Raw genomic sequence first — 13197 nt, forward strand, 5'->3', positions numbered from 1 at the left:
GAAACTGTAACTGCGCCCGTCAACAACATCACAGATGGTATCACCACGGCAGTAACAGAAACTGTAACTGCCCCCATCAACAACTCTTCTGGTTCGAGCAACAAGAACATCATCACAGATACTCTTACAGCCGTCACAGGCACCGTTTCCACCACCGTAGATGGTGTTTCAAGCTCCTTATTATTGGATCCCTCTCTTCTCCTCCCTCTAACCACTCTACTATCAGTTGCAGCATCCGTTCTCCAAGATCTTCAAAACATTCTTGCAAACCCAGCAAAGTTCATCAATGAACTCATAAATAAAATCACTCCCTTATTGAGCTTCCTTCGTCCCTTAATCATGCTTGCAATCAGCGTGCTTCTCTTTCTTATAGGCGTAGCCATCATGCTTATCATCATTTTTTCGCCTCTCATAATTGTATTCAGCCCTATATGGGTTCCAACTGCCATGGCTCTCTTGTTTGTAACCACAGGCTTGTTGATCACCTCTATCACCATTGTTATTGTTGTTACTATGTTCTTATGGCTTTCGCTGTCGGCGGCGACTCTCGTAAAATCACTTGTTATGGACGAATGAAGTAAAAGTATTCAGCTTTTGGGACTTTGAAGGAAATAAAAATGTCTAGGTATAAATAAATAATATTTCCTTGGTCAAAATTATATATGAGAATATGTTACTATATATATATTATTTTCTATTGCATGCATGTATGATCATTTTATTATTCCATTTTCCTGTGTACATTTGTTTTTATTTACATTTTTAATATTCCTTAGTGGTCAAATTTCACCTTATATTATTGCCGGAAATATTTAGAAAATGTAAGATCAGACACTTGATCACGTTTCATGGAACCATGCATATTCAATTGGATTCAATTAACTACTTTTTCTATTCATGCCGTAAGTGCGCCTTGATTTATTAAACATATATACATGTCAAAATTAATCAGCCGTAGAGTGTTTGATAATCAAAGTGACAACAAAAAGTTCTGATATATCAGTTTCCTTCCTAGAATGTTGTCCTAATTGTAATCATCAAAATTTTCATAATATAATAACTTGTTCTTATTCATATAACAATGGTATAAATTAAAGGAGCTACAATATATTAAACTTATAGTCTCATCACTTTATGATAATAAGATATTGAAATCATTATTAAGAATACTTAGCTTAATTAATTAATGGCTGTAATGACCAAATGATAAGACCTGTTTTTCATCACAAAATTCCTCTATTATTCTGTCATCATCATCATCATCATAACTATCTCTGCTATGAATCCACCATAGCAGATTAGTAAATGAATTCCCATCATCAAAACCCTTCAAGCTTCTAATCTTCTTCAAAGCACTTTCATTATCATAAACTCCTTCCAATGCATACACAAACCCCTTCCACCCTTCTCCAACACCATCTCTATCCAAAGCAGGCATTGTCCACTCCACAACCTCCTTCACAAAACTCTTATTAGAAAATAAGAATTCAGAAACAGGTATCAATGGTAAAAGCTGAATCCCAAGCCTACACTCTTTCCAAGCAGGAGGTGCAAACCATAATCCACTGTCCCTCTTATTAGACCATAGAACCCCAATTAACTTATTCTCTTTTACAAAATCTTCTTCATACATATTACTATCTCCTTCTCCATTCACATGCCACCACATTTTAGCTGCATGAATTTCCAATGCTGTAAGAGTTGATCCTAATGAAACAAGTTCTGTATCATTATATGCCAAACCCAACAATGCTGCTGAATAGTATGCGTTTATAGCTTCACTTGTGCTCTCTTGATTCCTTCCGTCCGCGAATTCAGTTAGTCCTCCGGCCCAAGAATGCAATTTATAAAGATCAAAACACCTTAGACGTGTGTAATGATAATGATGATTCAAAGTTGAATGATAATGTTCTGATTTTCCTCCTCCTAAGTTCATAAAATCTGATATAATTGAATAGGCTTGAGGCTTGTACTTCTTACCCCATTTTGGATCAATCTTTGCAAGCACTGCAATTCCATAGAGAAAGTATCCCAAATGATAATGGTGATCATTGTAAACTCCAAAGCCAAAATCAGCACCTGAATCAGTAGAACCTTGTTTGGTAATAATTCCACCCCATTTCTCATCATATAGAAATCCATTCCCATTGAAAGTTCCATCTAGCCATGGAGTAATGGTTTCATTCAAGAACTTCTTAACCACAGGAATCACATCAAGAAAATCAACTTCTTCAGCTATCAAAGCCAACCTTGCTGCCCTTGCTATCAATTTCCCATAAAAGTAAGATGAAGTTGTTGCTATTGCAGAAGAATCTAGATCCTCAACATCTTTAGAAAGAGCTGATTCGATTTCATCATAGGATTCTTCTTTGACACCTCTGTTTGAATGCCAATTCACAGAAACAGGATCAGTTTCCAATAACCATGAATCTCCAATAACACCAACAAGGTCCCCATCAATGCTTCTATACTTGAAATCATCAAGAATGGTAACATTATTGTGAGAATCATCATCACTCTTAGACAAAAGTAGAAGATGAAGAGGGTGTGCTAACATTAACAAATCACCATCACCTTTCTTCTCCCAATTATATTCAACACTAGATGAATTTGTGTTAAGTGCAACATCACCAGACACCGGATAACAAGAACTGAACCTGTCAAGAATTTCCTCATACTTATTAGAACTTGAATCATCAGGCAACACTGCTATCCGAATTACACCAGAAAACTCATCAGAAATAATCTCAGAGAGGGTGTGACTAAATTTGATTGGTGAAGATGCATATATAAGCCAAGTTTGGCCATTGTTAAGCTTAATGGTATACTTGGTAAGAGAATCATTGGAAGAAAACGAAAGTATGGCATGGATGGTTTTTATGGAAAGCAGTTTATGATGAGTTACAGAAACAGTGACATAAGGGCTTCCCCTAACAAGAAAGAATCTAAGATTGTTAGAAGGAATATCCAAAGTTACACTGAGATCACTGTAGGAAGAGATAACATGCTTGTTATTGTTGTTATTATTGTGATGTTCAGAGGTAGATATGGTGAGATCAGCAATGAAGACTTGGTATATGAAAGCTGAGGTGAAGAAGCGAGATGGGAAGGAGATAGAAAGAGAAGAGGATGATGATTTGATGAGGTAAGGGTGGATGTATTCAGGTTGGTCGCCATTTTTGAGAGCAAAGTTTTGGAAGAAAGAGTTTGTAGGCAATGGAGAAGAGGTAAGGTTTGAGGAGAAGAAGGTGGAAGGATCAGGGAGGACTGTGGAATGAGTTTGAGGGAAGAGGAAGGAAGATGCATTATGTGGGTGTTGCAGAGACATTGTTGCCGCTTATGATGCTGTGACAATGGTAATGCCATTTGAAATGGTTTTATAGTTTCTTTGATAATGGAAGTTAAGAGATACTATTCTATTGGAATACTATAAATGGTGGAGTGTATCTCAAGTTTTAGTTGAGTTTTGAAAGAAAAATTAAGAGTTTGTTGAGATAACTCCAAATTCTAAACTCTACTTTTGCTTTTTTTATTAGACTCCTCGAGTTTGATTAGTTAAATTTTTTATAATTATTTTTGAATGTCTCAAAAATTAATAATAAAAAATGTTAGCCGCTATCAGAATTTGTTATTTTTATCGTTACTTAGTTATTAATTCAATTCTTTTAATTTAAATTTTTTAGTCTAATAATTTAATAATATATTTTATTTTATATTTTTAAATATTAATAACTAATTAATAATAAAAAATAATAAATTCTGACATAGTATAATATAGATGCATATTCAATTTAATTTAGTAGTAAAAACTAAAATTAAAAAATATTCTTATAAAATTTCATATGTTTATTTTATTTTTAACCAAAAAAATATTCATGGCATCATAAGTACTTTAAATTTCACTAAAAATTTAATTATTTTATATTTTAAAAACATATTTTAGTAGTATAATAATATAAATTTTTTTAAGATATTCTTAAATGATAACTATTAGTTATCTATATGTAAGTTGAAAAAAATCAAGTTCAATTAGTTTAAATTTGACTTGTTAACACCTTAATATACCGAACTCATGAGCTTGTGAGATAAGTTTGTGGTTTATAAAATCAAACTAGAATTAGATTAAAAAAAAACAATTCAAAATTAATTTGAAAAAAGAAAAACTAGTTTCAAATCGATTTTAATATTTAAATTTAATTTTATATATAAATCCAGTTTTAATATTTAAATTGGTTAAATATTTGGATTAAAAAATTAAACTATAAAATTGATGTAATTTAGTTTAATTTTTTTATTTAAAATTGATTTTTTTTAAATGATTTGATTTAAATTGAGTTTAAAATTCATAATCTGTATTTTTTTTTTTTTTGTACAGCCAGATGAGATGGTTTATCGAGGTAAATGAATCGTTAATCGGTAACGCATCTATAGGTGGGTGTGAGAGAGTTCAAAGTGATATTTTGCAAAATTGGGGTTGGAGATGAGATTGTTTTTGTTATTTAAATTATTTTTTATTAACAATTTTGGTGAGTTCAATTTTAATTAGTTAGTCATTTTAGTATATATTAATTATAATAAAAATTAGTTTAACTTATTAGTCATTTGATATATAGTTGTAATTAATTGTAGCAAGTATATAAGTAATACATATCTAATGAATTTTTTTTAGTTTTCTATTTTTAAAAAAATTTCAAAAAATGAAAAGAGCTCGTTTTTTCTTTGTAAAGATTCAAAAACAATGCAAATTTAGGTTCTCCATAAACATGCAAAAATAGGTGAATACATTGAATCTTAATAAGAGATTTTGGAGAGAATAAATTGAGTAAAAAACAGAATACGTATTGTTCCGTGCGTATGGAGTCGAGGTATAGCGACTCCTTCTGTCAGTGATCGTGTTCAGGTGGAAGAATTATACGTCGGCTGAGTTGGAACACCGTGGCGGGAGCACTTACAAAAAGTACTCCGACACTCAAGTAAGAATGTGAGTTATGAGAAAATAAGAAAAATGAATTAGAGTGAGTTCTGTGACCTGTCTTACTCCGAGATTACTTATCTGCTTATATAGGCGTTTTTAGGCTTATTCGGTTATAGCCTATTTCGGAATTCTCCACTTTTGCTGAGGTTATCCTATTGTTAACGTTAGCTTTGTAAGTTTGAGATATTAAGCTGTGCATAGCTCGTCCGATTTATGCGGTTTGTTATTATTTTATTTTGTGCCGAGATATGCGTTGTTTGGCCGAGATCTACGTTGTTTGGCCGAGGTATATGTTACGTATCATAGCCCCCAAGTTTGCCTTGTGTTTGTAAGAAAACAGAGGCAAGCTTTTAAACTTCCCCGTGTACCTCGGCTGTGGTTATGTTGTCGGGGATGCTATCTCCCCCCGAGCTTGTCTTGGTTTTCTTGGGAAAGAGAAAGTGTCGCATTAAATGGCCACTTCGTTTCCCGTGCTGAGTGAAATGATTGATGTGAAGTCACGGTTCATTTTTTGGTGATATCTTGGGCGTTGATTTTTTGAGCTGATATTTGAATGGCTAGGATTGAGATGGTTTCTTTTAAGGAGCTATAACCGTTTCTCTTCCCCATGTTTTTTATTACTTGGGTTTATCTTGGGTAACTTTTCCTGGTTACATTTGTTGATTTTTCATTTTTTCATCTTCTGTTAGAGAAAAAGAAAATGAGTAGTAAATGTTTGTTTTGAAGGATTCTAGTTTCCCCCTCCTCTTGTCTTTTTCCTTTTTGTTTTGCTTGTACTAAAGGTATGGAAAAGGGTAAGGTTACTATTGCTGAGGGTGATCCTTGTAGCTGGGTTAGTGCTCAGGTTAAGTGTTGTGTTTCTAGGTTCAATGATTTTAAGTCTGTGAAGGTTTTGGGTTCTAAATGTATGGGTTAGGGAAGGGCATAACATCAGGATAGAGTTTTTACCTTGTGAGGAGAATGATCGAGTGTGTAAGAGGATTGAGGGTTGGAGCTACTTCTATATTTATTCTTGTCTGTTGACTGACTTAGGTGTCCGATTTCTGTTTACAGATTTTGAGTGTGGCATTCTGTTCTGGTTGAATTTGTCCTCCTTTTTAGTTACACCCTAACTCGTGGGGTTTTGTCCGTGCTTTTGAGATCCTGATGAACATTCCGGAACAACCTCCATCCCTTAGGGTTTTTTTTTTCTTTGTTTCAGACCAAAGGGGTTAGGCGTGGTTTGTGGGTGAATTTTAGTAGCCATCCTCGTCTTTCAGTTTTCTCTCTATATAAATCTTCATATAAAGATTTTAAGAATTTTTTTGTCAAAGTGAGGAGTGTTGAGGATGAATTTCCATTTTATTTGAATGAGTTTTTAGAGTAAAGATTCCCTGTTTCTTGGTTCTCTGAGCTTGTCCAGGTGCTTGATGTTGATGATAGGGTAGCTGATGATAATGTTGTCTTGGAGTTTTTGTTAGAGAAGTTGGAGTCGGGAGGGTTATTGTCTGTTGCGGAGTTGTTGAAATGGGATTCGGATAAGGAGGCGGTTTTGAATTATTTAGGTAATTGGCCTTGATAATGTTTTTTGGTTTGGTGGTATGTTCGTTACTGATAATCGCTTTTTCAGTAATTTTGTTTGCAGCTGAAAAAGCTCCCACAATTACCACTACTGGGCTGAAATAATTTTTCAGTCAGAGGAAGAAAAATAAGAAAGAAGGGTCGATGACGAATGTGGGCAAGGGCGTTGGTGGTGCTGCTGCACAGCCCGAGGTTAATCCTCGCCCAAAAAGGAAAAGGGTGAAAGCTCGTGCCGAGCCGGTTGAGAGTAAGGAAGAAAACTCTCCTGCCCTGCCGATTGTGGAAGCTGCGTACGAGTCTTAGAAGAGGCTTCACGCATATCGTGAGGACGACAATATGAGGTCTCTATGGTCGAGGTTTTTCCCTTTTGCAACCCTTGCGGATGAGCTGTGTCGATTCCCTGATGACTCCAAGATGATTGAGGAGGTTGGCCGGGCTGGGATCAGTCGTTTTCTTTAGGTATTTTTATTCTTTGATGTATGTTTGCCCTTATTTTTCTTGGTCATGTTGACTGATGCTTTCTGTTGCAGGTTATTGGAGCTCAGATTGTTGATATCGGGAGGGCACAGGAACTTGCTGTTGAGTCTGAGGTGAAGGACTCTTTGGATGTTGCCGAGCTGTCTTCTGCTATTCAAGAGAAGGAAAAGGTGATTGTTGAGCTCTCGTCATCTCTAAAAGGAAAAGAAGTTGAGCTTGCTAAGGAAAAGTGGCTTCACTCGTCGGTTGCCGAGGACTATAAGGTTTTGAAGTCTGATAATGATCAACTGGCGGCCCGAGTGAAGGAGTTAGAAAATGAAGTTTACGAGGCCTTTGCTCAAGGTTTCGAGCGAGCTTCTTCTCAGGTTCGAGTTCTATTTCCCGAGGTGGATGTGAGTAAGCTTGATGCGACGAAGATCATTGTTAATGGGGAGCTGATTGATGATGAAGCTGACAAGCAAAGTGACAGCTCAAGTATTGGGGATAAGATAGAATGAAGACTATTAGTTTTTTATTTTGTTTTTATAATTTTGGTTTGTTGGTGCTCTTTTTTTAATATTGCCAATTTTTTGGCCTTTGTTAGATTCTGGTATTGCCGACTGTGTAGTTTGGTTGTTATGACTCTTTCCGAGTATGAAGCTCGGTTTAGTTTTTTTTTTGAATATATATATATATATATATATATATATATATATATATATATATATATATATATATATATATATATATATATATATATATATATATGCATTTTGACATATATGCATTTTGACTAGATTTCCTCTATATAAATGACATTATAGTCCTCATGGAACATGTTTGTTGCAAAGGATTGGCTAAGGTAGTTGTGTTATTGAAAGAATAAGATATGGCGTCCGGCCTCATTAAAACCCTTTGAGTAAAACCCTGTTTTTATTGGGATAAAATCTCAAATGGGAAAAAGAGTACCTTCATCCGCTTTGACATACATTATGATTGGTATTTTCTCAAAGAGGATACATTCCAGTTTTCTGGTACTAGGTCCCCTGATAGTGTCTCTAGCTGGTATGCTCCTTTTCCAAGAACCTTGTTAATTCGGAATGGCCCTCCCAATTTGCTGCTAAATTTCCATGACTTTGGGGCTTTCCTTCTTCCTCTGTTTTCCTGAGGACAAGTTCTCCACTTTCGAATGTTCTAGGAATCACTCTTTTGTTGTGTCGCTTTTGCAAGAGTTGTTTCATCGCTTGTTGTTTTATTGTTGCTATCTCTCTTTCCTCATCGACGAGATCTAAGTTTGTCGATCTTGTCTCGTTGTTTCTGTTTTGATCATATAACTCGGCTCTCAGGGTTGGCGTTCTGATTTCGACGAGTATAAGAGCTTCTGCTCCATATACTAGTTTGAAAAGGGTCTCTCCTGTTGCTGACTGAATTGATATGTTGTAGACCCATAGGACTTCTGGTATAAGTTTGGCCCACTCTCCTTTTACTTCGTCTAACTTCTTTTTTAAGGCCTCCAAAATAACTCGGTTAGCTTATTCCACCTGGCCATTCGTTTGTGGATGTTTGACCGAACTAAAATGATGTTTTATATTGAAGTTTTGTAAGAAGGTGGCGAGGTTATGATCTATGAATTATCTTTCATTGTCAGAGATTATTTCTCTTGGTATGCCATAACGACATATGATGTTCTTCTAAAGGAAAGACCTCACCTTTTCGGCTATTCGTACTAGTGGTTGTGCTTCAATCTATTTTGAAAAGTAGTCTATTGATACTAAAAGAAACTTTACCTGTCTTGGCGCTTTCGGGAAGGGGCCGAGGATATCTAATCCCCATCTATCGAAAGGCCAGCTTACCTCCAGGGTGTGCGATTTCTCAGCGGGTGTTGTTGAGATAGTGGCATGCTTTTGGCAATTGTCGCATGCTTTTACTTTGGCTATGCAATCTCTCTTCATTGTTGGCCAAAAATACCCTGTTCGTAGTATTTTGGCAGACAATGCTCGGCCTCCGATGTGATTTCCGCACACTCCTTCATGTGTCTCTGCCATTAGTATCTCGGCATCGTCTTTGTTGATGCACTTTAGGAGAGGTTGCGAGAATCCTCGCCTGTATAAATTGTCTCCGATTATTGTGTAGAAGCTTGCTCTCCTTCGGAAGAGTTGTGGACTTTGTTCTTCCTTTGGAATAACTCCTGTTTTGATGTACTCGAGGAAAGGTGTCCTCCAGTCTATTACCTGTGTAATGCTCAATATATTATTTAGTTCAAAGCTCGGCTTTTCGAGTGTTAATTGTGAAAGTGTTGGTGTGTGTAATGTGGGTCTTGTTGTAGCTAGCTTAGATAATACATCAGCTCTTATGTTTTGTTCTCTATTTATGTGTACTATTTCAAATTTATGAAATTTTGAAATAAGATCCTTTGTTATGAGCCAATATCTCTCTAACAAAGGATCTTTTACCTGGAAATCACCCTTGATTTGTTGTACGACGAGCAATGAATCGCAGTATACAGTGAGTTTAGATATTTGTAGGTCCTGGGCGAGCTTTAGTCCGGCCAAGAGAGCTTCATATTCTGCCTGGTTGTTGCTAGCTGTAAAGGAGAACTGTAGTGATTGCTCGGCTATGACTTGTTCTCCTTCTTTTAGTGTTACTCCTGCTCCACTTCCTTCTTTGTTTGATGCGCTATCTACATATAGTTTCCAGCTTTTTTCTGTTTGGTTGTCTGTGGTAGTTAACTCAGCGATGAAGTCGGCTAGTATTTGCAATCTTGGTGTTTTTCTTGGTTGATATTGTATGTCGTATTCCGAGAGCTCAACAGACCATTTTATTAAGCGTCCAGCCAGCTCAGGTTTCGTTAGGATCTGTCTCAGCGGTTAATCTATTTTTACCACTATCGTGTGGCTTTTGAAGTATTGCCTCAGCCTTCTTGCTGTGGTGACTAGTGCTAGCGCGAGCTGTTCTATCTTCGGGTATCTGGTTTCTGCCGGTTGCAGTATTCTGTTGACAAAGTACACCGGTCTTTGTATTTTCCCTGTTTCAGAGACTAATACCGAGCTTATAGCATAGTTAGAAATTGATAGATATAAGAATAATGGTTTTCTGAGTTCTGGCTTCTGGAGGATTGGTGGAGATGGCAAGATTTGTTTGAGTTCGGTGAAGGATCGCTCACAATCATCTGTCCAGTTGAATTTTTTGTTTTTGGAGATTGTCTGGAAAAAGTGATATGATCGGTTTGTTACTGTAGGTAGGAATCGTGACAGTGCGGCTAACCCTTCCTGCCAGTTATTGTACCTCCTTTATCGTCTTCGGGCTGTTCATTTTGAGGATAGCCTCACATTTTTCTGGATTTGCTACGATTCCCCGTGAGGTTAGCATAAATCCGAGAAATTTTCCTCCTTGAACTCCAAATGCACACTTTTCTGGGTTGAGCCTCATGTTAGATGTTCGGATTTGTTTGAAGATGTCTTGTAGGTCGTCACAATGTGAGCCTTGTGCTGAGGTTTTCGCCACCATATCATCTACGTAGATTTCCATGTTCCGACCTATTTGTTAGTGGAAGACTTTGTCCATCAACCATTGATATGTTGCTCCTGCATTCTTTAGGCCAAACGGCATTACTTTGTAACAAAAATTTCCATGTTCTGTTATAAAAGCCGTTTTGCTTTGGTCTTCTGGGTGCATGAGGATCTGGTTATAACCAGAGTATGCATCCATGAAGCTTAGGCTTTTAAACCCAGAAGCATTGTCTACTAATTTATCAATGCAAGGTAAAGGATAGACATCTTTTGGACAAGCCTTATTTAGATTTGTAAAGTCGACGCACATGCGTCATTTACCTGAGTTTTTCCTTACTATTACCACATTTGAGAGCTATGTGGTAAAGCGGATTTATTTGATGAAGCTGGCATTGATGAGCTTCTTTGTCTCTTCGAGAGCTGCTTTCATTTTTTCAGTTCCGAGGTTTCTTTTCTTCTGGGCGATTGGTCTACTTGTTTTGTCTATGGCGAGCTTGTGACAGATTACATTTGGATCTATTCCCGCATATCTGCTGGTGTCCAGGCGAATAGGTCAGTGTTGTCTTGGAGCACCCTTATTAACTTTGATCTCTCCTCTCCCTCTAGTGCTCGGCCGATATAAGTGAATTGTTCGACCTTTGTTGTCAGGGGAATCTTTTGGAGTTCGTCTGTTGGCTGAGGTCTTTCTTGAAAGTCCTCCCTAGCGTCTAGCTCCGCAAGAGATAATACCTCAGATGTGGTATGAATTGCTTTCGTCTCTTGGTTAGTCCTCTGTGTTATGCTGGTTTTCTTTAGGCTAGCGTTGTAACATTGCCGAGCTTGTTGACGATCCGAATGTACCGTTGCGATTTTGTTATTTTATACCTGAAACTTAACACACAAGTGTAAAGTGGATACCACCGCTCTAAAGTTGTTTAGGGCAGGCCTTCCTAGAATAATATTATAAGGACTGGGACAATTGACTATGAGATATTGGACATCAATAGTTTTTGATAATGGGGTGTTGCCCATTGTTGTTTTTAGCCATATGTGCCCTTTTATCGGGACCCTTTCTCCAGAGAACCCAACCAGTTCTCCTGATGAGGGTTGCATAGCTTTCTCAGATAATTGCATTTTTAGGAAAGTTGAATAAAATAATACATCAGCACTACTACCTGGGTCAAAAAGGACCTTTCTTACCAATAATTCCCCTGTTTGGATGGAGATTACTACTGGGTCATCGAGGTTTGGGCCTATTGGAGCAAGATCGTATTGATTGAAGGTTATCTCCAGCTCTGCCGTGTTATATTTTGTTGTAAGTGTTGTTCCTTCTATTGCTAACATTGCTTGGTAACTTAGTTTTCGCGCCGAGCTTGATTTGCCTCCTCCCGCATATCCTCCCGATATGCAGTTTATGATTCCTCTTGGAGGGTCTGGGGTTGTCCATTTCCCTTTTTCTATCGATCGTTCGTCCTGCTCCTTTTTGGTTTCTCTGCTTTTTCGACCTTCGATGTACTTGTCTAGGAGTCCTTGCCGAGCTAACCTTTCTAGCACGTCCTTGGCTATTACGCATTCGTCCATTGTGTGTCCGTACTTCTGATGGAAAGCACAACATTTACTTCTATCTACGAATCGCTGATCTTGATAGCTTCCTGCCCGAGCAGGAGGTTTCACTATTTTTGGCGTTGAGGATCTCCTTGATTATATTCTCCCTTTTAGTGTTGAATCTGGTGTAGGTATCGAACTTTGGTGTGAGCTTGAAGGGTTTCTTTTGCTCTTTATTGCTCGGCGATTTGAAGGTCTTTTCCTCCTCTCTTCTAGTCGGTTGCTTGTCCACTTTTTAGGCTTCTCGGAGCTCCTCGATCTCCATCTCGCCTGCGGCCCTTTCTCGGAACTCCTCCAATGACTTGGGTTTGGTAATTGTGATTGTTTCTCAGAATTTGCCAGGTCGGAGGCCGGTCTTGAGTGCATGTAAGTGGACTTTGGGGTCTAAGTATGAAATCTCCATAATGGCCTCGACAAATCGAGTTAAGTAGTCTTTTAGGCTTTCGTGTTGTCCTTGTTTGATTGTGTCGAGGTAGTTTGATCCGTGCACGTGTATCCTTGATGCGGCGAAATAGTCGATAAAAGACCTCGCCAGTTCTTCAAAATAAGAGATTGTACCTGCAGACAATTTAGAGAACCAGAGCAAAGCAGCACCATCAAGATAAGTGGGAAAATCTCGGCAAAGTATGGGTTCATTGTTAGCGCCATTAAAAAATATCGTAGATTGGAATTTTTTTATGTGAGCTCGGGGGTCACCAATCCCCTTATATGGCTCCAAGGAGGTAGGCAGCACAAAGTTCTTCGGCATTTGAAAATTGGTGATCTCTTCAGAAAGGGATTATCTAACGTCAGCTTCTCCTTTGATAGGGTGATGCTTAGAGGGTTTGTGTTGCCCAAGGTCGAGCTTTTAGAGTTTCTATCTTCGTGCTTTCCGTCGTTCTTCTGGTTGGAAACCTCGGAAAGCCTTCGAACTTCTGCCTGGAGTTCTACCATCTGGGCCAGAAGCTTGGCTTGAGTGAGCTGATAAACTCCATTATCGGCCATGCTGGAAGGTCGAAAACCCTACACAAAAGAAAATAGCAAAGAGCAATGTAGGAGAAATAGTGGGGTTAGATTAACTCAGGACCCACGGTGGGCGCCAAATGTTCCATGCGTATGGAGTCGAGGTATAGC

At 37.7% G+C, this 13197-nt stretch overlaps 1 protein-coding gene across 1 annotated transcript; it reads right to left on the bottom strand.

The window, feature by feature from the left end:
* Positions 1-1183: 1183 nt before the first annotated feature.
* Positions 1184-3328, bottom strand: LOC107637381 (glucan endo-1,3-beta-D-glucosidase-like). The gene has a single exon (XM_021122139.2). It carries the CDS (start codon positions 3326-3328, stop codon positions 1184-1186), a length of 2145 nt encoding a protein of 714 aa, XP_020977798.2.
* Between the last annotated feature and the right edge of the window lie 9869 nt (positions 3329-13197).

Source organism: Arachis ipaensis, chromosome B4, assembly GCF_059453495.1.
Source record: "Arachis ipaensis isolate K30076 ecotype BB chromosome B4, ASM5945349v1, whole genome shotgun sequence".
Taxonomy (NCBI): domain Eukaryota; kingdom Viridiplantae; phylum Streptophyta; class Magnoliopsida; order Fabales; family Fabaceae; genus Arachis; species Arachis ipaensis.

Bases quoted from the DNA above. Each gene is read 5' to 3' on its own strand.
- LOC107637381 (XM_021122139.2), bottom strand. From the start codon at position 3,328: ATGTCTCTGCAACACCCACATAATGCATCTTCCTTCCTCTTCCCTCAA.